At 44.8% G+C, this 27,715-nt stretch overlaps 1 protein-coding gene across 2 annotated transcripts in view; it reads right to left on the minus strand.

Annotated features, from left to right (window-relative positions):
* Positions 1 to 27,715, minus strand: part of LOC128843392 (glypican-5-like) — a 646,741-nt gene that overhangs the window by 596,343 nt on the left and 22,683 nt on the right. For both annotated transcript variants that reach the window (XM_054040197.1, XM_054040198.1), the window contains exon 2: positions 647 to 808. In XM_054040197.1, the coding sequence (XP_053896172.1) occupies positions 647 to 808 (162 nt within the window). The remainder of the gene's footprint in view (positions 1 to 646; positions 809 to 27,715) is intronic.

Consider the following 27,715-nt stretch of genomic DNA (forward strand, 5'->3'; position numbering starts at 1 on the left):
GAATCAGACTTCAAGTGACTCAGTAGTTTGTGAAACATTTTAAGGCGTTAGTCAGATGATAATTCTCTCTCTGAACTGTATCAGTGATCAGGAAGAAAAACATTTTATTCTACTTTCTGTGTCTCTACATTCCTTGACATTGAGTGGGAGAATGTAGGTAAAAATGTTTGCAGTGTTGTAGCCGTGTTGGTCCCAGGATATTAGAGCGATAAAGTGGGTGAGGTAATATCTTTTACTGGATCAATGTCTTGAGAGAGACAAGCTTCTGAGCTATAAAACTCCTTTTCAGGTCTTAGTGTCCATCTGCCACTTGTGCCTTTGAAAATCCCAGTCTGTCTTTTTCAAGCCTAGAAGGTAGGCCCAAGTTCAGTTAAACACTTAGGCATTTGCTTAAATCCATGTCTAGTTAGTAGAGAATTTAAACATGCACATAAAGTAACACACATGCCCAAGTGCTCTCCTGAATAGGGATGTTTTCCTGAATCAAGGCCATAGAAAGCTGAGGCACAAACAATGTCTCGACATCTAGCAGAAATGATACACAAGGTAGAGAAGCTTGCCTGCAATTATATAGTAGAAATTAAATAATGTCTACAACATTAGCATGCTTATTTTGTGGGGTCATGAAGTTTCATGTGTTTCCTACCTTGAAAAGCTGTGATATGACCAACTATCATATATTTCAGTTCAAAGTTCAAGGCCTGGATGTTGTGAGTCCTCTCTCTCCGAACAGCTGTCTGGTAACTTTCTTCCATCTTCTTAGTGCAACAGGTTGGTGCTCTGTGCTGGCAGATCTGCAAATCCGATTCTTTTGGAAAACAAAAACAAAACCAGAAATGGAAGAATTAAAACTACTTTCTAGATAGATACCATACAAGTAAAAGAAAATGCTTTTTCTTACAGTCAAATTACAATCTAGGAGGTGGATGTCCTACAATAGACAAAACCCATAAGGAATGAAACATTGAAATTGAGTTAGCAATTTAAGGGTTCTAATTTATTATATTTTATGTCAGTGTCAGCCAGATCTGAATAACTTCACAGTGTCATGTGCTCCCACTCTTATGTCATATCACTGTTAAAAGCTTGTCACTTATTCCATCATCGGTTGATGCTGAGTGTCATGATGAAGCACTAAAAATCACAAGAAGGCAGAACAGTACATACAATAGGCACAAAAATCACCTGAACTAAAATATTAAGAGCTAAATTATAGTAAAGTGATATCTTAAACCCACTATATTTAAAGGAGCAGCATTTCTGCTGGAAACCATGAATCACAAAGTGTCAGCCCAGAAGTGTGAAATGTGTGTGTCAAATTCTGCTAGGCTGGAGTAGGAGTTGTGTGGCCCACAGGTGCTACTGTAATACAAATAAAACAACCTGTTTTTACTCCCAGCCTTATATTCAGAAGCTTCCTTACTAATAAAAAAATAATTTGGGGGAGTTTTATTTAAATAAAATGTAACTTTAAATATTGAGGGCCAAATTCTGCCCTGCCTTACAATGCAACAAAACTGAAGTTGCATTTTGCTTTGCAACCACGGAGAAAGTGACTCATTAAATTTTGTATAAAAATACAGGTTTTTCTGAATGAGATCTGTCTGGATTTTTTTAATCCTTTTATGTGTATTTTATGCAAGTTCGGTATTCCTGATTATGGAATTTGCACTATATACAGTCATGCTGGATATTCACAGGTTGTGTATTGTATTCATAGCGATAGCAGGTGCCATAAGGGTCAATAAAAGGAATGTGTTAGAACATAGATAAAAATATCTTGGCGATTCATAAAATATATTTTTCCAAAGGAAAAGCAAGGAAGAACAGAGAAAAGAGGAGTAACTAAACACAAAGAGAAAATACTGGTGTATAGACAAAACATTTTAAAAAGAGAGACACATTCCCCTCTCAAGTATGCAATTTTTAAGTAAATTCAAAAGGTTAAGAAAGTCCCTAGAAGAAAAACTGCCTAAAATGAGCAGTTTTAGGAGTTACCCCCCCCCCCCCGCCCCAACAAAAAAGAAACCCATTTTCTTTTAATGTAAAAATAAAACTTCTGGAGATCAGGCAAATCCTGAGTGTGACCAACTTTAGGAAATGTTGCAAAAAATCTTCCCACCATAAAAATGACACTCACAACACTGACCCCTCCTTCCTAGTCTTACCCCATAACAAAAAAAAAAAATGAAATTAATAAAAAGCTTAAAAACCACACCACTGCTGTATCCCAAGCAGAGTTTTGACCTCAAAAGGAAGAAGTGCCAGAGACTCCATCAAGTCCATTAGGACTTGGCTATTGCAATTGATTTTACTTGGAAGGTGTGATAGATATGGCAATTTCCTACATATCCTTGGGAGACTTTATTGAATTAAGATTAAGTACCTTTGGGCTCCGTTGTATGAAATGTAAAGTTTATGTAATATTGTGGGCCAGGATCGCATGTAACCTCTCTAGGGGAGAGATGTGAAGTGAGCGCTGGGAGTTCAAAGGGCTATATTGAAAACGTTCCAGACAAGAATGGACTTTTGGGAAAATACATGGGAAGTGGATTTCCTGGGGAATATGTAGGGGCATGTGAATGCAAAGTCCCCACATCTGATTATGCAAAACCCTAGCGTTTTCCAGCTACATGAGGAGGACTGGATCATTGTCTGTGGATTTACACTGGAGATCAAAGGCTCAAACTGTATAAGGTGACAGGCAAACTGTCCAGCCTGGGTTCTGGTTCTGACTTTGAGACAGTCATAAATTTGTAGCCGGGACAAAACCCAGTTGTAGGTTTTGAAGACCAGACACCACTCAGAGCCAGAGACTGGAGTTAGGGTGACCTCTGGTAAGTTTATTAGCATGTATGTAGGTTTTAAATATGCTTTCATCTAAGAATAACTGTGCTTGCATTAACTTATAACTGTGGGCAATACAGTGGTCACAGCCTCTGGGGAGAAAGCGAAGTGCAGATGAGCATTTAGGTTGCCTGGTTTGCTGGGGCCATCACAGTGTAAATCCAGGGAGCTGTGCTCTGCAGGGAGTGAGACACAGGCTTCTGCCCAAGAGAGGTGACAGCTGGGAGCCAGAGACTACAGTGGGTGCCTTTGAAGGAATACAGGTGCAGTTGGCCTGAAATTGTGACAGAAGGCACTTAGCTACTATGGTGGTGGGCAGCAGGATACACCCTTAAGACAGATCTCTAACATCTGCATTATTTTCAATACATACCTTGTTTGAGAAATATAAATATGGTTTAACTTTAAAAGTACAGCAAGTGAATAAAAAGAAAGATTAAAAAAGAAGATTTGTGTCACTAACTACAGTTAGTAGGGATTTTCAAAAGTGCCTAAGGGTATGTCAACCGTGCCAGGAAAAACTTGGGCACCAAGTCTCAGAGCCTAGGTCAATTCACTCTGGCTTGGGCTGCAGGGCTAAAAGTAGCAGCGTAAATATTCCCACTCAGGCTGGAGTCCAGGCTCCGAGACCCTCCCCCTTGCTGGGCTTCAGAGCCAAGGCTCCAGCATGAGTGAGAACATCTACACTTAGCCCTGCACTCCGAGCCCCACCAACGCAAGTCAGTTGACCCAGGGTCTGAGACTTGGCACCACAGGTTTCTCTTTGCAGTGTAGACATACCCATTGTTGGCCAAAAGGCAATAAGACTTTTGCTTCTAATCCATTTACACACTTTTTGAAATCCCTCCCCGTGTAACTAACATTTGATCTCTGACAAATAATGAATGACTAGGACTCCAATTCTCCAAAAGGAGCCATATGCACAGATTTCAAGTGGGATGCTGTGCATCTGGATCCCTTTGGAGAATCAGGCCCAACGAAAGCAATACTCGTTAGTATTTCTACTTGTTTGGCTTTTACAGACTAATTAGTGCATGAACATGAATATGAGAAACATAAAAAGTGCACAGTATACAGAAGCAGGTCTACAGGAATACATATTTGTTTGTTGCTCATTTAAATTCAAAGTCCATTGCGTGACTCCCAACATTTTAGAAAATACAGCTGTTTTCCACCCCCATGTTCACATGCACATGGATTACATACATTTCATGGACAACATGACTAATTTAGCATTATGGGCCAATTCTTCACACTGATGCCAAGAAAATCAGCTGTGCACATAGGTAAATGCAAGCAGGGTTGAGAAATGAGAGCTGGGTAACATTTTCCAAAATATTAAAGTGACATAGGAGTTGACCTGGCTGGGAATTTTCCAATGTTTTTCCATCAGAAAATGCTAGTTCATTGAAACCAAAACCATTTCCAGGAAAGAACTGATTCTGAGGACTCCCCCAAATTGAAAAAAAATATTGAAATAAAGATTTTGAAACTGTTGAAATAACTCATTACTGCATTTTCAAAATGAAAATATTTGTTTTTTTCTGTCTGAAATGACTTTGCTTTGAAATTGTCTAGATTATACTAAAAAAAGGGAATATAAAATTTAAAAATTTAAATTGAAACAAAAGCTTGGAAAATATTGAAATTAAACATTTCAACTGACAGGAATTTAAATGTTTTGGGAATTATCGATTTGCAAAAAAGTTTTTGACTTTTTGTACTCATTTGGAATGAGAATTTTTTTTTTTTTAAATCTCAACAATTCTTGGGGCACAAGAAAAGTGTTTGCTGCCCAGCACTCCTTAGCAGCATGAGGGCTTGTCCATACAAAAACGTAGTTTGCAGCAGGGTGGGGTATAAATCTATCCCGCTCTAGCTGCCACACAGTAAGCATCCATGTGGACCCTGCCACTGTGCATTAAAAATCCCATAGTGGGTTTTCATCTCCTCCCACTTCAAAGTGGGGTAGATCAAAAAATACCAGGGAACTTTAACTGCATGCAGCAAGGTCTATGCTGTTAGTGTGCAGCCAGCTAGTGTGGGGTAGATTTACATCCCTACTTGCTGCACACCAACGGTATGTCTATACTACTCACTGGATCGGCGGGCAGTGATCGATCCAGTGGAGGTCAATTTCTTGTGTCTAGTCTAGATGTGATAAATTGACCCCCGAGCACTCTCCCATTGACTCCTGTACTTCACTTCTGCGAGAGGCGCAGGTAGAGTCGACGGGGGAGCAGCAGCAGTTGATTCACCGCAGTGAAAACACCGCGGTGAGTAGATCTAAGTACGTTGACTTCAGCTACGTTATTCACGTAGTTGAAGTTGCGTATCTTAGATCGATCCCCCCCAGTGTAGACCAGGCCTAAGTGTTTGTATAGACGAGCTTTAAGATTTTCCATTGAAAGTTAATAGGACTTAGGCTCCTATGTGACTAAGTCACTTTTGAAAATAGGACTTGTGCTCTTTTGAAAATTGTACCTAATATCCTTAGCTCCAAGCTGCTGTTACTCAGGATGCTGGACTCTTCCCCTTAGCTCCCATAGCCCGTCCGCACAAAGGTGTTCTGAACCCCTGCTCTGAGAGCCCTGGAAGGGCTCAGATTCACAGTGTATGGAGTTTGAGAACTGAAACCCTTCATGCCACCTCTGTGCCCATCCCATAAAACTGAAACATGGCATTTCTGTAGGTTATGCACCTAACAGGCCCATGCAAAAGGCCAGAGGATTTGAACCAAAGCAGCTATCTGGAAGAATGTAATGTCTCCTTAAGAAAGCTGTAGGAAGCCCCAAGAGAAGCTGCTCTCGTAGAATTCCTCACTCAGTAAACTCCCTGGATGAATGCTGTAGGAAGCTGATGATTAGGCCTGCAGATTCAGAGCTGAAAGGATATAAAAGGCATTCTTAAAAAGCAACAGCACAAAGGACCCTGAAAGTTAAGAACTTGATATAGAACACAGAATATTAAAAGATCAACAAAACGATCCTTAGTCTCCTAATGATACTTTTAAGTCAGTATTGTTATCATATAGCAAGCTTGGCAGCTCTCTCTTATTTAGTATTAGCCTTGAGGGAGAACCTTTAGCCCAATTATAGAACTCTGATATAAGCTTTCTGTACTCTACATTCCTTGGTGCGGAGATTAATTAGAGATGATTAGCACTGTCCTGAAGACTTTAATAATGCTGGAAATATGATAATAAATTCATCCCATTACATCTTAATGCAAAACACAGTCTCCATCAATAAGGCATACATGTGGGGAAAGAAAGCACTGACACCATGGTGACTGAGTGGCAAACTGCATTAACACCGCTGAGACAGGCTCAGGAATACGTATCAGATTTCAAACCCATAGCTGCCAAGGGTGCTGGGCAGGTGACTTACTAAACACAGCCATCTGTTCTGTTTGATAAGGACATCACAACCACACAGTTGTTCCTAGAGCTGAGGTGGCTAAGCCTCCCTTAAAAAAATCTCCTCCAAGTGCATCATGAACAGTTACTAAAATAAAGATGCTCTTTTCAAATTAGAGGTAAAAGAAGAAGAAAATTGATCAGTGATGTCATTTCAGTGACCAGCACCCATTAAATTCTCTCTAGATGGTGTATATGCTTTTTCTGTACTTGCCACGTATTTACTGTACCATCTTGTATACCATTGTGGAACAGGGAAAGACCATGCCTTGTGCTACACTTGCGGCATGGATTCTTCAGGGCTGCTCAATGGTTTGTAATGTCCTTCTGGAATGGTCTCAGTCAGTCAATCATGGTGCAGGGATACTGCACAGTCATTGACACAGGAGAGCCATATGAAACATTTCTCAGAAAATATTTGTTGAAAGCTATTTTTTAATTTCAGTGTGACCATGTTCATTGAGTATATAGATTCCCCTTCAACAAACCTTTGAGCTACCCTTGCATCATGGCAGTACGCTGTCAGGCTGTTCAACAGAGACTGTGAGCTCCGAGGAGCTGAGCAGTAGCCCGCAGACCTTTGATCAGTACAATCCACAAAAACTATTCTGAAAATGCACTTGAGAGAGGGACAATAGGAGTGCTACAGAGCTGGTAATACAGCTATTCATCTCCTTACCCATCTAGTTTTCTGTAGGGTCACTGATCACCATGGTATCAGGGCACCTCCGTATCTTGGAATCAGCTTTTGGAATTGAGCATCTTACTAGCTATACATGTACTTCCACCACTTTATATGCACCATTCCCAGCTTGATAGAACTGTTTTCTAATCACTGCCTTACATTTTAACATTCAGACACTTTGTTCATTTAAACATATCACATGGCCCTCTTTGAAGACCACGTCCATGCCAAACACCATGACAATCCTGCTGAACAGAAACCAGCCAGGCCGTCACATGCCTGTTCCTGTCTCTTCATCTCCACTGTGAACAGAATGCGGGGTGGAAGGAGAGTGGGTGAAAGTGCCAGGCCAGCCTTTGACTCTACCACAGTAAATGGAAAGCATGCACAATGCTCACTCCTGAGGTGTGCACTTATCGATGGAACAGGGCAGTTCTACGGCGCACGCACAGGCTGCAGATTTCAAAGGCTCAGAGCTTTCCAAAAACAAACCAATTTTGTATTTCAAGTCAAGCAGAGTGACTAGTCCTCAGGGTGCCATGTACATGCTATACTTCAAATGTCAAACTACAGCTGGTTTGCAGCAATACAGTGTAAAAAAAGAAATGTGGTTAGATTGTGTTTGGGGTTGTTTCTGTTTTGTTTGTTGGAAGGGAAAAGCATTTTTCTCACATTTGTTGAACTAAAAAAATTAAAATAGCTCAAAAGATTTTGCTCAAACTTTAAGGAAAACAAATCACTTTCAGGCAGAGACCAGTTATGGTAAATTTCAACCCCAAATATGAATGTTTTGGAAAGTTATGAAACCAAGGGCTCCTATTGGACATTTTTCTGCAATCTTAAAAATACTTAGCGTGCACAAATGTGCAACTGCTATTCTAAAATACACCCCAGCAGCAGCAAACTAAAGCTATATAACCAGATCTTCAGTTGGTGTAAATCAATGTAGCTTTATTGAAACCAGAGGAGCTGTGACCATTTATGTCAATTGAGGACTTGGACCAAAGGCCAATTGAACTCAAAGAGATTTTTGCCACTGGCATCAGCAGAACCAGTTTTTAGAGGTATATGAATAGATCCCTGAATGCTAAAATAAGGCTGGGAGTTAGGAATGAAATCTCCATGAATCCAAATTAAAATATACCCCCTCTGAAAGGTAAATGAATATTCACTTTGGTGCACAACAGTTTAACCACACAATTTTCATTAACATCAACAGGAGAGAAACGGCCAGTGCTCTGCGTTGATATTGCAAAAGCCGTGTTCTGAAGTCAAAGCCCGGATCCTCAGTTGGTGTCAACTGACCTAGCTCTATTGATTTCAATGGAGATAGGCCAATTTACACAAGTTGAGGCTTGGACCTATAGTTTTTACGGTGTAAAGTACTCCGGTGTTGTCACTATCAAAAAGCTCAGTGTAATCTCTCTGTTCTGCTATATTTTGACAGGCTTTTTAAGCAGTATTTCCAAACAAAACCCTAATCCAAAGCCTAACTTTTAATATTGTGCAAACCTCCCCAACGACTCCTAGAATGACTAAGATTAGTAATACAGGAAGGTGCGAACTAAGTACCTTGCATTCAAATCTGGCTGGGCTCAACAACAGCCAGCGTTGTGTCTTTCTTGGGACTCATGCGTGTGGGGCAGCTGTTGCCTCAGCTCCAGGAAAGGTCAGCAATCAGGAGAAACCAGTTTAGATTAGGAGGCTAAACCCAAATGAAAAAAGAAAGTTTCCAAGCACTGCTCCCCAAATGATTACCTCCTACAGGCACAAAGCCTAAATTAATACAGCAGCACTATGGAAAGTACATCCTGCACCATCCCATACTAGAGCCTGCAGAGAGGTTAAACTGGACAAAGGAATGGGCAGAGCCATCACAAACTACTACAACTCCAGACATGAGATGCACCCAACACACAGAGGAACAAATCCCCCCTTACAGGAAGCAGGGTCCCTCCCCAGCCACCAGTTCAAGCACTGCACTTTGTGGGTCTAGGAACTTTGAAACCCTGATTTAACTTTCTCTGCTTCTTCCTTTGGATGCAGGAGGAGTAGCAGAGTAGTGACATCTCCAACCCCGCTGCAAGGAACCAGCACACATCAAAACTATGTCTTCACTGCATGCTAAGCACAGGTGAGGCAATCACAGGGTAAGCGAACCCGTGGTAGCCTAACCCATACTAGCATGACCACATTGGGGTGCTCTCACACCCTATGTCTGCACTGGTGTTGTACCTGGCTACAACAAGCAATACAGGAAATTGGGCACATATCCCAAGATTTCTAGCAGAATACTGCACTGTGCCACTGCTCACATTCACAGGGTATTGTGGGACAGCTTGGCTGCTCACTCTAGGAACTGTGGGAGGAAATGATTTCCTGACAGGACCCAAGCTGGCACGCTGTTATGTGCCCAAGGGATGGATCCCACTCACCCCAATAACTGGGACTGACCGTTGCGGCCTTTTGTGGAAACAATGATTCTTTTTCATGCTAGATGCAATGCCCCCCACCAAAGCACTGAAATCAGTTTTCAGATCTGACTCTCTTCCTTTCATGGAAGCCCTATTGCACAGATTCAAGGACTGCCCCACGCAACAACTCCTCCATCTCAGACTTTGCCATTAACAATAAATTGGGTCTGGCCAGGACTGAGGAGGCAGTTGACTGCAAATTGCAAAATACTCATCTTGAGGGCACTACCCAGGGTGTGAAATTAAATAAGAATACATGGTGGTATTAATTATCTGCCTCACTTTCTCCAATTTCAGCTGGGATCCTGGCCATGACAACACTGATCTGTGCCTCTGCTTCCCCACTTTCAATGGCCCTTGGCTCCTGTCCCTACGTTTCCTATCAGAGTTGGACCAAAGGTGTATGATTTGTAACATTCTGCCTACTGGGGAAACCCACACTCTGACTGCTGTTCTCACCCCAATCCCACATCCATGCATGGCTGCCAAGGGACCAATGGTACCCCTTATTTTCCAGACACTAGGACCTGGGAAATTCCAGGTTAGTGATGCCAAACTCTGGGAATGTCCCTTCCTCTCCCATATTCGTCTTCTTTTCCCTACAGGTCTGTGGTGGTGAGGGTAAAGCCCAGTCAGCCCTCCAACCCTCTAAGAGCCACTTATAGTCCACTTCCAGTCAGAGAGCTATGAGAAGAGATTGGAGGACCATCAGGTCTCAACTGGTGTGACCGCACATCTTCACAAGTACCTAGGGATAGCAATACACCTTCACAGCTATTGCTGGGTCTGCCCTATCAGCTATAGCTCACGGAGCAGTGGCTACCTTTCCACGTAGCATGGACAGAGGTGTGCGGATGTGTAAACGTGGAGCATGTTAAGGGCAAACCTGTAGTTGAGCCCAAATTAAGTCTGCCATGAAGACAAGCTCCAAGACATAGGCTGAATCTCCCTGCCTCCAAACATTATAACACATCTTTAAAGACGGGGAAAAGGACTCCCTATTTGCAATCCCACTTCCCTAGAGTGGAGCTTTACCAGCTTTGTCCCTTCCTAGAGCATAGCCACAGCACAGGTATGGTGGAAATTTGCCATACCTGGGGCAAGGTCATGGGGCCATCCACCAGTTAGAGAGCCCCCTAGCTCCCAGGTGTGAGTAAGCCGAGTTTCTGCCTTGCTAGTGTCCCTTCTAGATGTTCAGGGGTCCCCTTCTTCTGGAGAGTTGGCCCTACAGCCAGGTTGCACACTATTGCACCTCTTTCAGGGTACCTAAGTCCCACATCCAAAATATATACATCAACCACTGTACTCACACTGTCTACAGGCCTTCCTTCCTGAGCTTCCCACAACATAAACCCCTCACTCAATACTCACTCCGTTATTTCCCACTCTGAGTAACCCGACCAAAAGTCCTGTTCCCATCTCTTACTTAATCCCTTCCAGGGACCTATTTTAGCCTGCCCACAGAGAGAGTCTCTCAGTTCCCTCCTGGTTCTTTTTGGGGCTCCAAGTCCTCCTCCTGTCCCCCCGCCCCCCCTTCAGGCTTTGCAGGCTTTCTGCTGAGCCAGGAGCCTCCCATTTCCCAGTCTGCCTGTCTGTCTGTTCCTCCCTGAGGACTTCCTCCTTTAGAAGTCTGCTCTCTTTCCCAGGTGTACCAAGGCCAATCCCAATGAAGACCAAACACCACTTTCCCAGGTTTTGCAAGGCTGTCCTAACAAAGAACCTCTCCATTTCATCAGTCCTTTCATGGGTCCTGTTCCTTTTTACCTAAACTTCCCTGAGAAAGGGAGAGGGTTTACCCTTTCAGGCACAGGACCGTGAACCAGCCCTGTGACACACATCTGGTGCACTTCACATACAACTCACCACCACAAAGTCCCTTGGGGAGTTGAGCAGTCTTGCCACTATGTACAGTATTTCTGTCACATCATGAAATCACCACGACAGCCAATTAGGCAACACCACACCTCTCAGTCTCACCCAGGCATCTTATAGCATGCTGTATTTTCAAAAACACAACCAGGATGCTTTTGTGAAGGTATTTTTTAGGGCTGTGAAACAATCATACAAAAGTACATTAAAAAAAAAAAAAATCAGCTACGTACTAGTAGTGTCACTAATCCCTGTTTATTATGAAATATTGAACATGTACCATTAACAGTCACTCTGAGCAACAAAACAGCTTTGATAGCATCTATACTCATTTAACTTATTGCTTCAGTACAAACACGTTTTTACACTGGACGCTGGACTGCTTGTTCCTGGTAAACAAAGAACAAATTCCACCCATATAGCAAAATGCCTAGAACAAATGTTCTGTAGTTATAAAACCTGGGATATTTAAGGTGTCCTAGAAAAAATTCCTGGGACACCATATGAAAAATTGGGTCTGTCTCAGGAAAAACCAGGATTCATGGTCAATTTAGACATAACAATAAGAAACAAATAGGATATGCTAACCAGCCAACAGGAAATGCCAACCCATCAACAGCTGCCTCTGATGGTCCCAAAACACTCACCACCCTAAGGCCTGGTCTACACTACGACTTTAATTCGGATTTATCAGCTTTAATTCGAATTAACCCTGTAACCGTCCACACAACGACGCCATTTAATTCGATGTGAAGGGCCCTTTAAATCGATTTCTGTACTCCACCCCAACGAGCGGAGTAGCGCCAAAATCGATTTTAGCAATTCGAATTAGGGTTAGTGTGGCCGCAATTTGATGGTATTGGCCTCCGGGAGCTATCCCACAGTGCATCATTGTGACCGCTCTGGACAGCAATCCGAACTCGGATGCACTGGCCAGGTAGACAGGAAAAGCCCCGCGAACATTTGAACTTCATTTCCTGTTTGCCCAGCATGGAGAGCACAGGTGACCACAGATACCTCATCAGCACAGGTAACCATGCAGGCTGATAATCGAAAAAGAGCACCAGCATGGACCGTGAGGGAGGTACTGGATCTGATCGCTGTATGGGGAGAGGATTCAGTGCTTGCAGAACTTCGTTCTAAAAGACGAAATGCAAAAACTTTTGAAAAAATTTCCAAGGGCATGATGGAGAGAGGCCACAATAGGGACTCTGAGCAGTGCCGCGTGAAGGTCAAGGAGCTCAGACAAGCCTATCAAAAAACAAAGGAGGCAAACGGTCGCTCCGGGTCAGAGCCGCGGACATGCCGCTACTACGCCGAGCTGCATGCAATTCTAGGGGGGGCTGCCACCACTACCCCACCTTTGTTCGTGGATTCTGGGTCGGGGATAGTCTCGACGCCTGAGGATTCTGCCGCTGGGGTAGAGGAGGAGGAGGAGGAGGATGAGCTTGCAGAGAGCACACAGCACTCCATTCTCCCCAACAGCCAGGATCTTTTTCTCACCCTGACTGAAGTACCCTCCCAAGCCTCCCAAGCCAGTACCCAAGACTCTGACCCCATGGAAGGGACCTCAGGTGAGTTTACCTTTTAAAATATAAAACTTGTTTTAAAAGCAAACGGTTTTTAATGATTACTTTGCCTGACTTTGCATTCGCGGTCAGTTCAGCTACTGGAAAAGTCTGTAGCTACTGGAAAAGTCTGTTAACGTGTCTGGGGATGGAGCGGAAATCCTCCAGGGACATCTCCATGAAGCTCTCCTGGAGGTACTCCGAAAGCCTTGCCAGAAGGTTTCTGGGCAGTGCATCCTTATTCCCTCCTCCATGGTAGGACACTTGACCACGCCATGCTTGCAGCAAGTAATCTGGTATCATTGCCTGACAAAGCCTAGCAGCGTATGGTCCCGGTGTTTGCTGGCATTCAAGCAACATCCGTTCTTTATCTTGTTGTGTAATCCTCAGGAGAGTGATATCACTCCTGGTAACCTGGTTGAAATACGGGAACTTAATTAAGGGGACAGAGGTGGCCGTTCCTACTGGGCTGTTTGCCTGTGGCGGAAAATAAATCCTTCCCTGCAGTTAGCCAAGCGCAGATGGGAAATTGGCCCTGAAGTTTTCCGCGTTTGGCTAGCAGGGTTCTTCCCTGTTACCAGCCACGCGGTGGGGGGAGGGTACCGTGATCATCCCAGAGAATTCATGGCGAGGGGGGGGGGTCGGCGGCGGGGGGGGGGTAGTTTGGTGCCTGCAGGGATCTTCCCTGATACCAGCCATGCGGTGGGGGGAGGGGTACCGTGATCATCCCAGAGAATTCATGGCGGGGGGGGGGTTAGTTTGTTTTCTGGTGCTGCTGAATGTTAACAGAAAAACCGCAGCACTCTACTTGCCTGAAGGGGCCCAGACAAGCCCCCCCACACTGCCCCCCCCCCCAACTGGCTGAGATTGGCCAGGCTTCTGCAGCACTCTACAGGCTATGCTTGGTATGTGGGAAAGGAGGGTGCAGAAGCTGTAAAACAATGGCTTACCATGGCCGCATGCAAGCCGAATTCTGTTGCCCAGACCTGTGATCTCTAGCAGCAAAGCCACAAGCACTCAGCATTAAGAGGCAAAATGCGACCTTGCACAGAAATCACATGTGCTATGTAATGTGAACAGTGTTGGTCACCGTGAAAGAGTATAAGCATTGTTCTGCAAAATGTAGCTTTTAAAACAATTCTCTCTTTTTTCCCCTCCCTACAGCAGCTGCAAATTCCTCAAGCCTCCCTCCTCCATCCCGAAGGTTATCACAGATAAGGCGTCGTAAGAAGAAGACGCGGGAGGACATGTTTTCTGAAATTATGCAATCCAGCAGGAGTGACAGAGCTCATCTGAATGAGTGGAAGGAAACAGTTTCAAAGTATAGGAAAGAAGTCAGTGAACGTGAGGAGAGGAGGGACCAACGTGAGGAGAGGAGGGACCAACGTGAGGAGAGGAGAGACGATCGAGATGAGAGATGGCGGCAGGAAGACCAGAGGATGAAGGATGCAACGCTGGGGCTGCTCCGGCGTCTGGTGGAGGTTCAGGAACGGCTGCTGGAAAACAGACTGCCGCTTCAGCCCCTGTTCCACCCTCCCCCCTCCCCATGTTCCGTATCCTCCTCACCCAGACGTGTAAGAACGCGGGGGGGGAGGCTCCGTACACCTTCCCATTCCACCCCAGTAGACAGCCCAAGCAAAAGGCTGTCATTTTTTTAACCTTTTCTTTGTGGCTTTTTCCTTCCCAGCAATCCTCCTCCCAAATACCACCCGGGTTCCCTCCCTCTTTTTCTAATCTATTAATAAAGAATAAATGATTTTTAAATGATAGTGACTTTATTTGGTTTGAAAGAAAGCTGGGGGAAGGGGCAGGGTGGGTTCCTTACAGAAAATCAGTCAATAAAGGGGGAGGGTTTTCATGAAGGAGAAACAAACAGATATTTCACACGGTAGCCTGGCCAGCCATGAAACTGGTTTTCAAAGCTTCTCTGATGCACAGCGCTTCATGGTGTGATCTTCTAATCGCCCTGGTGTCTGGCTGCGCGTAATCAGCAGCCAGGCGATTTGCCTCAGCCTCCCACCCCGCCATAAAGGTCTCCCCCTTACTTTCACAGAGATTGTGGAGCACACAGCAAGCAGAAATAACAATGGGGAGATTTCTTTGGCTGAGGTCAGAGCGAGTCAATAATGAACGCCAGCGACCTTTTAAACGGCCAAATGCACATTCTACCACCATTCTGCACTTGCTTAGCCTGTAGTTAAACAGCTCCTGACTCCTGTCCAGGCTGCCTGTGTATGGCTTCATAAGCCATGGCATTAAGGGGTAGGCTGGGTCCCCAAGAATAACTATGGGCATTTCAACATCCCCAACGGTTATTTTCTGGTCCGGAAAGTAAGTCCCTTGCTGCAGCCCTTTAAACAGAGTAGTGTTCCTGAAGACGCGAGCGTCATGAACCCTTCCCGCCCAGCCCGCGTTGATGTTGGTGAAACGTCCCTTGTGATCCACAAGTGCTTGCAGCACCATTGAAAAGTACCCCTTGCGGTTTATGTACTCGGTGGCTTGGTGCTCCGGTGCCAAGATAGGGATATGGGTTCCGTCTATTGCCCCACCACAGTTAGGGAATCCCATTGCAGCAAAACCATCCACTATAGCCTGCACATTTCCCAGAGTCACTAACTTTCGTAGCAGCACCTGAGTGATTGCTTTGGCTACTTGCATCACAGCAGCCCCCACCGTAGATTTGCCCACTCCAAATTGATTCCCGACTGACCGGTAGCTGTCTGGCGTTGCAAGCTTCCACAGGGCTATCGCCACGCGCTTCTCAACTGTGAGGGCTGCTCTCATCTTGGTATTCTGGCATTTCAGGGCAGGGGAAAGCAAGTCACAAAGTTCCATGAAAGTGCCCTTATGCATGCGAAAGTTCCGCAGCCACTGGCAATCGTCCCAGACCTGCAACACTATGCGGTCCCACCAGTCTGTGCTTGTTTCCCTTGCCCAGAATCGGCGTTCCATGGATAGAATCTGCCCCATTAACAACATGATCTCCAAAGCACCGGGGCCTGTGGTTTCACTGAATTCTGTGTCCGTGTCCATGTCCTCATCATGCTTGTCGCTGCGCTGCCGCCGCCGCTGCCTCCTCGCCTCGTTTTTCTGGTCCTGGCTGAGCATAAACTCCACAAGAACGCGCGAGGTGTTTGCAATATTCATGAGTGCTGTCTTGACCTCAGCGGGCTCCATGCTTGCCGTGGTATGGAGTCTGCAGTGTTCACCCACCCAGGAAAAAAGGCGCGAAAATGGTTGTCTGCCGTCCGTTGCTTTCATGCAGGGAGGGAGGGAGGGAGGGAGTGAGGCTGTACCCAGAACCACCTGCGACGATGTTTTTTGTCCCATCAGGCACTGGGATCTTAACCCACAATCCCAATGGGCGCAGGAGACTGCGGGAACTATGGGATAGCTATGGAATTGCTACCCACAGTGCAACGGTGCAGAAATCGACGCTAGCCCCGGTACTTGGACGCACACCACCGAATTACTGTGCTAGTGTGGCCGCACTCATTTCGACTTTATACAACCTGTTTCTCAAATCCGAATTATCTAAATTCGGATTAATCCCGTAGTGTAGACATACCCTGAGATCTCAGTCTCATGCTGATCAACACAAGATCTAAAGTCAGTAAGCCCCTTTGCCATTCATGACTTGCTTGACCTGGTCTGCATCACAGAGATCTGGTTGATTGACACCAAGGACTGATGTTAGTGTGCTCTCTCTTCCCCTTGCCCTCCGGAATATTCGTCAGACACACAGACTTAGGGAGAACAAATCTAGAGGTGGAAAGATCAGCCTTTTTCAGGCTGAACTGTAGGGAAAGCTTGCTTAAATCAAAACCCTTAAGCATTTGTATTGTGATAGGACCTACAAGCCAGCCAGCCAAGTCTAGGATCCATTGTGAGAAGCACTGTACAAATATACAGAAAATGGCAGTCCCTGCCTCAAAATGTACAAGTCTGAAGAGTACACCTAGCAGGCGGATGAGAGAAGCAAGTGGAAACACTTTTGCAATCTTAGTAGACTCTTCTATCAGCGTTAAAGATTCTTAGAACTTTCAGCATTGCCAACCCTCAGTAATAAAAAATCATGAGTCAGGCCCACTCCTCAAAATACCATATTGACTTAAAAATCATGAGATATTTTTTAAAAAATAGTAAATTTGGGTTAGTTTTATTTGCCTTTTGATTTCTGAGGCCTCATTCATGTTTTCAAGCTTCCCTCCACAAAAGCTAGAAACATACAAATTTAGAAGATGAATGCTGTGATTTTCGTGTAATCACATGACTCCAGGAGCTGGGGTTCTAAGAAAAAACAGCAAATATCATCAGACTCTTAATCAAATTGCGAAAGTTGAAAACACTGAATTTTTAAAAGGATTTTAACAATATTTTCAAGTAAATTAAGCCTGCCAAATGGCATGTTTGTATTATCTAACAGTCAATAGTGACTTATCAATGTTTAAAATGCATACAGTGATTTCTGTGAGGATCAGTTGTGCCACAAGTAATCAGGGAACTCAACAGTCATTACAACAGATTAATTACTGGACAACTTTGCTCATTTGCAAAATGAGTGGAAAATCCATTGTGAACTACTGTTGTTAGCAAAATGGATCTAAATCTAAATCATGAGCAAAGCAGAGAATAAAGTAAGGGCAATTGGAGTGGAGTGCAATTTTCCCTCTTCTGCTAAAGCAGCGGGAGAGGTCTACTCTGCCTGTTCTTCAATGGATCCTGCTTCTCGTAGACCAGTACAGAGAGCTCCCAGATCTGTTTCAACCTACTTCCACCATTGTGCCAAAGCAGTCCCTATATTAACCCAATCTATATAAAGATTACATAAATTATGTTAAAACAACAAGTTGCAAAAGCCAGCATTCTAGAGTTGGGAAATGCCAGAATTAAGGTTTCCTATGCCATTCAGGTACTCTTGTGCACAGGCATTATCACACAATCTGAAAGGACATGATCACATACTATTTTTCCACAGGACCCATCACACTCTATGTGACATTAATTCTGGAATTTCTAATTTTTGAACACTTAGCCTCACACTCTTAACATTTTTCTAATGGAGGTTTTTGGATGTGATTTCTTCTGTTTTCTCTAAAGCTTTAAAATTGGGAAAAAAAACAAAAACAAACAAACAAAAAAAAACATATCATGTGGAATCTGGAGCCCCACATGAATCAGCAGCAGAGCTGGGATCTTTGTATTCCCTGCCAAATTTCAATTCCCTGCTCCAAGGCAGGGAGCAGGTAGAATGGTTCATTGAATTGGTTTATAAGAATTGTTTTTAACATGGGCAAAACAATGCATTTTCCCTTAGCTTTGGTCTCAGAAATGGCTGAACCATTTTTGCTGCAATTTCATCCTGCCTTCTTCTCCCGCCCCCCCCACCAAAAAAAACAAAAACAAACAAAAACCTACCAGCCTGGGGCAGACACCTGGCATAGAAAATCTCACACTGAATGGTTAATGTTGATGAAGTTATAAGCATCTGAAAAGAGTATATTATAATGGGAAGTGTGGGACAGCCTTGAAACATAGGTAGTGCTGCCTATAAACAAAGTCAAAGGATTTTCATTCCAGTGAGTTTGCCTACATGTGAGCCTGAGAGGGAATGGAAGGGTTAGTCCACCTCCAGATTTGTCCTCCCAGAGACGTACTGAATAGCTTAACCCTGGCTAGATGAGACGAGCTAATACCAGGGCCAGCCAGCCCAATGTTTGTGGTGCAGAGCAATTCAAGCAACTCATCAGTGATAAGATTGTGGATGGTGAAGGGCTTATCAACCCTAGATCTCATGAGACTTCGATGGAGTTACAGTGACTTACTCCAGCTGAGGAGCAGACCCCCATGTATACAAGCATTGCAACAGGAGAAATGTGCAAAGTGAGTAGAAAAAGCAGCACGTTATTTATTGTAATACCAAGATGTTGTTTCTTTAACTTTCCCATAACATTTGTTATGAGACAAATTCCCAGAACTGTGACAAATCAACTGAAAAAGTCTAAATTTCATTCTTGCTACTCTATGTCCCTCTGTATCCACAGCAGAAATGCTATCCTTTGACATATTTAAAAAGCACACACACTCTTTCTTACAGCAGCACAATAAATATGTGTCTCTCTATGCTTTTCAGGATCGCAGTCAACTAATGGCATTATATTTCCTCTCTCCAGTGTGGGAAGCATATCACCGTCACAGTGCACCAAGAAAAGTGCCACAGGAAATACATGCAGTGGAAATTCTAAACTGAAGCACACATATCTCTTTTCATGGATTAGTGTTTACAGCCGAGTTGAAGCTTTGATTTTTAAATGAAAGAAGTAAATTTCTAGCCTCTCTACTTGCAAAGAGAGCTCTCAAGTGCAAATCAATGCAGGTCTGTCTTTCTAGTGCAACAGGGAGACAAAATGAAATAACTCTGAGAAGTGTGAACTGCTTCATTCATCTCAACTCTGAAGCCAAATAATAATTCAGATGTTAACACTGTTTTACAACTGACAGACAATCATTTCAGTAGGCTCTCCCTGCTAATAACATCACTTGCTGTGATAGGATTCATTTGAGGGGGCACGAGGTGGAAAATAATTTTCAAGCTACATATGAGTTAAAGTTCTATCATATGTCATTTTTTCCTCCTTTTGGTCCTCAGCATAGGAAATCTATGAGAAGAATCAGGGCTAAAAGGGAGGTGAACACAGAAGATGATTCTAAAGCAACTGAAATATCTCTAGTATCAGAGGAGTAGCCGTGTTTGTCTGAATCTGTAAAAAGCAACAGAGGGTCCTGTGGCACCTTTAAGACTAACAGAAGTATTGGGAGCATAAGCTTTCGTGGGTAAGAACCTCACTTCTTCAGATGCAAGTAATGGAAATTTCCAGAGGCAGGTATAAATCAGTATGGAGATAACGAGGTTAGTTCAATCAGGGAGGGTGAGGTGCTCTGCTAGCAGTTGAGGTGTGAACACCAAGGGAGGAGAAACTGCTTCTGTAGTTGGATAGGATCTTGTAGGTGATCTTCACCGAGCATTCTCAAAACTACAATACCCACACAAGGAAATAAAGAAACAAATCAACAGAGCCAGACGTGTACCCAGAAGCCTCCTGCTACAAGACAGGCCCAAAAAAGAAACCAACAAAACTCCACTGGCCATCACCTACAGTCCTCAGCTTAAACCTCTCCAATGCATCATCAGTGATCTACAACCCATCCTGGACAATGATCCCTCACTTTCACAGACCTTGGGAGGCAGGCCAGTCCTCGCCCACAGACAACCCGCCAACCTTAAGCATATTCTCACTAGCAACCACGCACCGCACCATAACAACTCTAACTCAGGAACCAACCCATGCAACAAACCTCGATGCCAACTCTGCCCACATATCTACACCAGCAACACCATCACAAGACCTAACCGGATCAGCAACATCATCACCGGCTCATTCGCCTGCACCAATGTTATATATGCCATCATGTGCCAGCAATGCCCCTCTGCTATGTACATTGGCCAAACTGGACAGTCACTACACAAGAGGATAAATGGACAAGTCAGATATCAGGAATGGCAATATACAAAAACCTGTAGGAGAACACTTCAACCTCCCTGGCCACACAATAGCAGATGTAAAGGTAGCCATCTTACAGCAAAAAAACTTCAGGACCAGACTCCAAAGAGAAACTGCTGAGCTCCAGTTCATTTGCAAATTTGACGCCATCAGATCAGGATTAAACAAAGACTGTGAATGGCTATCCAACTACAGAAGCAGTTTCTCCTCCCTTGGTGTTCACACCTCAACTGCTAGCAGAGCACCTCACCCTCCCTGATTGAACTAACCTCGTTATCTCCATACTGATTTATACCTGCCTCTGGAAATTTCCATTACTTGCGTCTGATGAAGTGAGGTTCTTACCCATGAAAGTTTATGCTCCCAATTCTTCTGTTAGTCTCAAAGGTGCCACAGGACCCTCTGTTGCTTTTTGGAATATCTCTAGGGTTGGATTGGAAGCTTTTTTTGGGTGGTGGGGAGAGGGAAGAATGATCTCTAGGAGGAAAGGACAGATCTTAGGGAAGTGATGGAAGACTATTTTCCCCAGAAAAGGTGAAGCTCACTGACGTTAAGTCAAAGGGTAGGATTTTCAAAATTAACTAGTGATTTTGGGGGCCTCCGTTTTTGGTGAAAACCTTAAAGAGGCATAATATTCAGAAAATGCGGTGCACCTGCCTTCTGAAAATCAGGCCCCTTTAAAGGGATCAAGTCTGACACCCAAAATTTGAGACACCCCAAATCACTAGCCACTTTTGAAGCCTTGGGCCATTTGTTATCTGAAGCTAGTTGCCAAAGATAAATGTAATGTATTGATCAGTTTATCAATTTACTAGGTGTTTTATTTGGAAGGAATATACTTTAAAAAAAAAAATCCAGATTTTCCAAAGTTGTTAATTAAATTCCAGGGGTCGTCTGTTTGTTTGGGTTTTTGGAAGAGGGGAAGGAGGAGGAAATTCTGCAAAATCTGGGGGAATTTCCATAGATTTCCAATGAACCTAATCAGGACCTTTCTACACCAATAACATCAGCAATCACACAGTACTGAACTAAAAATCCACAGCTGATTACAAACAAGTTTCAAGGACTCTCTCTGTATGTGGCTGATTCTGAAAATTAGTTGATCATGACACTGTAACTACTTAGAATAGAGGGTAACAATGGCCCGGTGTAGCAAACTCTCTGGGCTTGGTTTACCACTCACTGCATTACTCCATTTTTTTGCCAGTGTAATTCCATTGAGATCAGATGGAATGATTGATGTAAAACTAAAGTAACGCAGTGGTAAATTGGGCCTATTGTGTCTAAGATAACATAAGCCTACAGCAGACAAAATGAGTGAACACACAGCCAAAGATGCATAAATTTGTTCATCGTTAATTATGCATAAATTTATTCATATCGCAACTCTTAAGAGCCCCAGTTGTGGACCTGGCCTCCCTTCTGCTAGATGCTTCACAAACAAAAAAAAAAACAGAACAAAAAGATAGTCTCTGCTCCCCAAGAGTTTACAGTCTAAGTAGAGTTGATTAGAGACTAATGACATTCAAAATGGCTACACAATAGATAAATAAATGCTTGCAAATGTTGTCTCAGCAATTTGACATGACACCTTAAACTACACCTTAGAGCAGAGCATTGGTAAATGAGGAGTACAGATGACAGAACAGAGTGCCTTGCTCTTGGTTGTGCTATGTTGAAATGTGCTGTACAACTGCAAAAGACTACTGTGTAAGCAAAGCCATAAAGTTTGCTACAATATCATGAACCACTGCCTAGATACACTATTTAACAGCCTTGATAGTCATTTCTAAGAAACTATACAACCACCACAGTTCTCAGTTGCCTCTATGCCAGTGGTTCTCAAACTTTTGTACTGGTGACCCCTTTCACATAGCAAGCCGCTGAGTGTGACCCCCCCCTTATAAATTAAAAACATTTTTTTTATATATTTAACACCATTATAAATGCTGGAGGCAATGCGGGGTTTGGGGTGGAGGCTGACAGCTCGCAACTCCCCATGTAATAACCTCCCGACCCCCAGTTTGAGAACCCCTGCCCTATGCTGTATCAATTGTAAGAGATACATTTCACATGAAGAACAGGAGGGAGGTATGTCCTTATCTTCTGAGGTTTTGGAAGCACAGGTCCTAACCCAACAAGAATTCAAGTCAATGGAAAGACTCATTGACTTTGATATTCATTAGTCATTATATCAAACCCATAACTCTACCTCTAGCTATATACAATTCCGAGATTTATAACCATGAGAAAGAGGTAACTTCAAGTTACCATGGCCTGAATTCAGTGGGTCTGGATCAGGCTGTTAATGAGGATTAGATCATCAGGGCCCTGAAAACCCATGGGACAAACCCTAGGCATGCAGAATCCAAGTTACTGTTAAAGAATCTGCTAAGAATTATGATTCAGTAACTCTTTAGTCACTTAGAAGATACAATACATGACATCCACCCATATACTTTCACAGAGTTAATGGGTTCCATGCAGCTAAAATCCCAATTAAAGTCACTGAGTGGTCACATAAGACATAGGACTGGCAGAGACATTATGGATCAATTCCGATCCCCTGCTATCACAGGGAACCCCGTGATACAATCCTGTTCATAAACTTATTAAGCAAAGTCTTAAAACTAGCTAGGCTATTTGCCTCCTCCCCTCCCCCAGATCCTCTGTTCCAGATCCTCTGATACTTAGAAACCTTCTTCTAATTTCCAGCCTAAGTTTATTCATGGCCAGTTTATACCCATATGTTCTTGCACCAGCATTTTCCTTTAGTTTAAATAGCTATTCTCCCTCCCTGGCATTTATCCCCCAGATGTATTCACAGAGATCAATTACATCCCCTCTCGCCTTCACTTTGTTAGGCTGAACAAGCCAACCTCTTTTAGTCTCCTCCTGGAAGATAGATAGGCTAAGGCCGATGCAAATGTGTAGGCTTTGGGGCCAGTGATTAGTGTTGATGTGCAACAGAGAGTTTTCATTTAACATTTCAAGCTGTCCAGGAAACAGCATGGTCTCATTAGAAGACTGTATTACATGAGATAAAGACTAAGTGAGAGCACTTCCACTTTCTCTGGCAGTGCTCTTTGAATGTGTGATGGAGGAGGTCTTTGCACTTCCCCTTCCCCATTCCTTTCTTTTTCTTTTCTTTTTTCTATACACCTTGACCGTGGATAATTGTTTGGTTGTTCTGGATACAAACTGGCATTCTCTTCACGACAGTTGCAATGAGAACATAGTAATTATGAACGGGGTAAGAGAAAGTCCACAGTGAAATCACATCAGAAGAGGCCTCTTGCCCACTTCCAAAAGTCAGGGCTAAGCGTAGCCAGCTTGGGGCCATCACAGTTAACTGTATCCAATGTAGGTTCCTGTCCCTACTGGGTGAGTTCAGCAGTAGGGTCTATTTCTGAAGAGAGAGAGTCTGCTGAGATGACTTGAATTAACAGATGTTCTCATCCTAAGAATAGGAGAGATGAAGGGTTCTTCATGACAGTTCCAAAAGCCTTCACACCCTGACTACAGATCAGGAAAATGTGGAGTCCAGCATGGAAATCTGTGAAGCACTTTCAGGTGTGGTGATGGAAAAGACTCCATTACCCTCAGGCAAGTCACAATGTCTCTGGGCTCGGTTCCTCATCTGTAAAACAAGGATAATATTTCCTCTCTCCAATATTTTATCTGTTTTGATTATGTAGATTGCCAGCAATTCAGAGCTGGTGCTGTCCATTATTGTGTGTGTCTCTGTACAGTGCCTAACACAATGGGGCATAAGGCATCATATACATAAATAATTTATAATAATAAGCCATGCTTCTCCCACCTGAGACAACAAAACACCACTCACAATACATTGTGCTGATCTTTGGGTCATCATGTCTCCTTTCTTGCCTGCTTTGTTTATCTGTCAACTAGCCAACAACATTGACATTTAGATTATTGCTATTATGCTTCAGAGTTAACACACCATGGAGGTGGATGGGACAGTTCAAACCTCTCAGTACTGTTGTTTCAAGCTGGCTGTAGAATCAGGCAGAGGATGATGTATTGGTTACACTCTATTCCCATCAGTGATTTCCCTACACTCCCCCTGAATTTCCTCCTCCCCGCCAGTTTTGTGAACTAGTTACATGCCAATTTAGTGACTGTTTGGAAATTTGAATTGAAATTGAAACATTAATACACACTTTAAAAGCATATACAGTGTATGATAAAATATGTGTATCTGAAAAAGTATAATAGATTTGAAAAGTATGAACATAGACTAGCTTCCTGATACAGCTGTTGTTTTTTATGACAATGTCAGTGCATTCATTTCGGTGATGTTGGCCAACCTAATAAATTTCAAATGATGATTTGTAAGCAAAGTCTAAATGAGCTCTCCCTGACAGCTAGTGATGAGCTGGGGCTGGGGCAGGGCCGGCTCTAGGCACCAACAAAGCAAGCAGTTGCTTGGGGCGGCACATTTGCAGGGGTGCAAGAATCCAGCATGGGAGCTGAGAACCAACAGGGGGCCCTGGGACCTGTAGTTCCTTAATTAGCTGCCTGCCTATAGAGCCAGCCCTGGAGCAGGGAAAGAACTACATTTCCCAGCATTCCCTCGGCCGTTAGTAACAGGAAAGGGAGGGGGAAGGAGTAGAACTGAAACCTGCAGCTTGCTGTGAATGGTAGGGACAGAACCAGCTCTAGGTTTTTTGCTGCCCCCCCAAACAGGGCCGGCTCTGGCTTTTTTGCCGCCCCAGGGGAGTGCGGCAGGGGAGGGCGGCAAGCCCGGCCGCGGCCCCGCTCTCCCCAGCCGGCCGGAGCACCGGGGGGAGGGCGTCGAGCCCGGCCGGGGCCCCGCTCTCCCGACCGGCCGGAGCGCTGGGAGGAGGGCGGAGAGCCTGGCCGCGTCTCAGCTCTCCCCGGCCGGCCAGAGTGCCGGGGGAGGGCGGCGAGCCCGCCACAGCTCCGCTCTCCCCCAGGCGGCCAGAGCACTGGGGGAGGGTGGCCCCACTCTCCCCGGCCAGCTGGAGCGCCAGGGGGAGGGCGGAGAGCCCGGCCACGGCTCTGCTCTCCCCACGGCGGCTGGAGCGCTGGGGGAGGGTGGCCCCACTCTCCCCGGCCAGCCGGAGCGCCGGGGGGAGGGCGGAGAGCCCGGCCACGGCTCTGCTCTCCCCACGGCGGCTGGAGCGCTGGGGGAGGGTGGCCCCACTCTCCCCGGCCAGCCGGAGCGCCGGGGGGGAGGGCGGCGAGCCCACTGTGGCTCCGCTCTCCCCGGGGCCCCACTCTGCCCGACTGGCCGGAGTGCCAGGGGAGGGCGGCGAGCCCACTGTGGCTCCGCTCTCCCCAGTGGCCGGAGTGCAGCGGGGGCACCCCAACAGCCCCAGTATGTTTAAAAAAAAAAAAACCCCAACCCTGAACGCCGCCCCCCTCCAGGTGCCACCACAAGCATATGCTTGGTAGGCTGGTGCCTGGAGCCGGCCCTGCCCCCACCCCAGCCCTGCGAACCCCCCTCAACCCTGTGTTGCCCCAGCCCTGGACTCTCCCCCACCCACACCCCCTGCCGCCCCAGGCCCCCACCTGAACCCACCTGCTGCCCCAGCCCTGGGCTCTCCCCCAAAGAAAGAATTGGGTGGACAGTGCACCTCTCTATCTGAAGCCTAGCAAGGGAGGTACGTGGATCCCACTAGAATTTAAAATGAAAAGTAAGGGAGGGGAGGCTCTACTAAACTGGGCATCTTTAGACCTGGTCCACACTAGCCCCCCCACTTCGAACTAAGATACGCAACTTCAGCTATGTGAATAACAGCTGAAGTCGAAGTACCTTAGTTCGAACTTACCGCAGGTCCAGACGCGGCAGGCAGGCTCCCCCTGTCGATGCCGCGTACTCCTCTCGCCGAGCAGGAGTACCGGCGTCGACAGCGAGCACTTCCAGGATCGATCCAGGATCAATTTATCGCGTCTAGACAAGACGCGATAAATCGATCCCAGAAGATCGATTGCTTACCGCCGGATCCAGAGGTAAGTATAGACCTACCCTTAGATACAGTACCAGGCACATAGGAGGATTTCCACTTCTGTGCCATGGAAGCAGAAATTGACTTTTCTTTTCCAGATTTGAACACCCTCAAAATTCAGGCGTGCTCAAGCTCAGTTTGGGCAGCTGTTACTTCATTTCTCCCAAATCCAATATACTGATCCACTGTAACTTGCTGTAGAAAAAGTAGAATAAATTGAGTAAGAAATGCTTCCCAGTGGTTATTAAGACTGGAATTGCTATTTTCAACAGCCATTGCTTTTTTTTTTTTAAGTTTTAGTTTGATTTGTTTAAAAGGAAGACAGTGATATTGCATTTGCAAATTCCCCATAGAAACAAAGAATGGAGCAAAAGAATAATAAAGGCACCTCAACTTTTCCTCATTTATGTAGGACAGTCTTATAATATGCATCCAGATATCCTCCAATCACACAAGCTGAAAATTGTTCCACTTTACTGCAGTTCTGTAACCATATGGGAACCAATTGTGACGGGTTGGATCACAGAAACCCCCTTGGGAGCTGCCACCCGATGTGCAAAGACTACCCCTGCTTCTGTCTTCCCTGCCAGCTCAGGACTCCAGCACCCTGTCTTGCTGAGCCAGACACTCCCGTCTGGCTCCAGCCACAGACCCAGGGCCTGAATCACTCGTCCCAAAGCTGCAAGTTTACCTGAAAACAGCTCACAGTAGTGTGCTTGTCTTTAGCACTCAGATGCCCAACTCCCAGTGGGGTCTAAACCCAGATAAATCCGTTTTACCCTGCATAAAGCTTATGCAGGGCAAACTCATAAATTGTTCGCCCTCTATAACACTGATAGAGAGATATGCACAGCTGTTTGCTCCCCCAGGTATTAATACATACTCTGAGTGAATTACTAAATAGAAAGTGATTTTATTAAATACAGACAGTAGGATTTAAGTGGTTCAAAGTAGTAACAGACAGGACAAAGTAAGTCACCAAGCAAAATAAAATAAAATGCGCAAATCTATGTCTAATCAAACTAAATACAGATACTCTCACCCTCAGAGATGTTTCAGTAAGTTTTTCTCAGACTGGACACCTTCCAGGCCTGGGCACAATTCTTTCCCCTGGTACAGCTCTTGTTGCAGCTCAGGTGATAGCTAGGGGATTCTTCATGATGGCTCCTCTCTCTCTCTGTTCTCTTCCCCCCTTTATATATCTTTTGCATAAGGCGGGAACTCTTTGTCTTTCTGGGTTTCCACCCCCACCTCACTGGAAAAGCACCAGGTTAAAGATGGATTCCAGTTCAG

This window comes from Malaclemys terrapin, chromosome 9 (assembly GCF_027887155.1).
Source record: "Malaclemys terrapin pileata isolate rMalTer1 chromosome 9, rMalTer1.hap1, whole genome shotgun sequence".
NCBI classification, from domain to species: domain Eukaryota; kingdom Metazoa; phylum Chordata; order Testudines; family Emydidae; genus Malaclemys; species Malaclemys terrapin.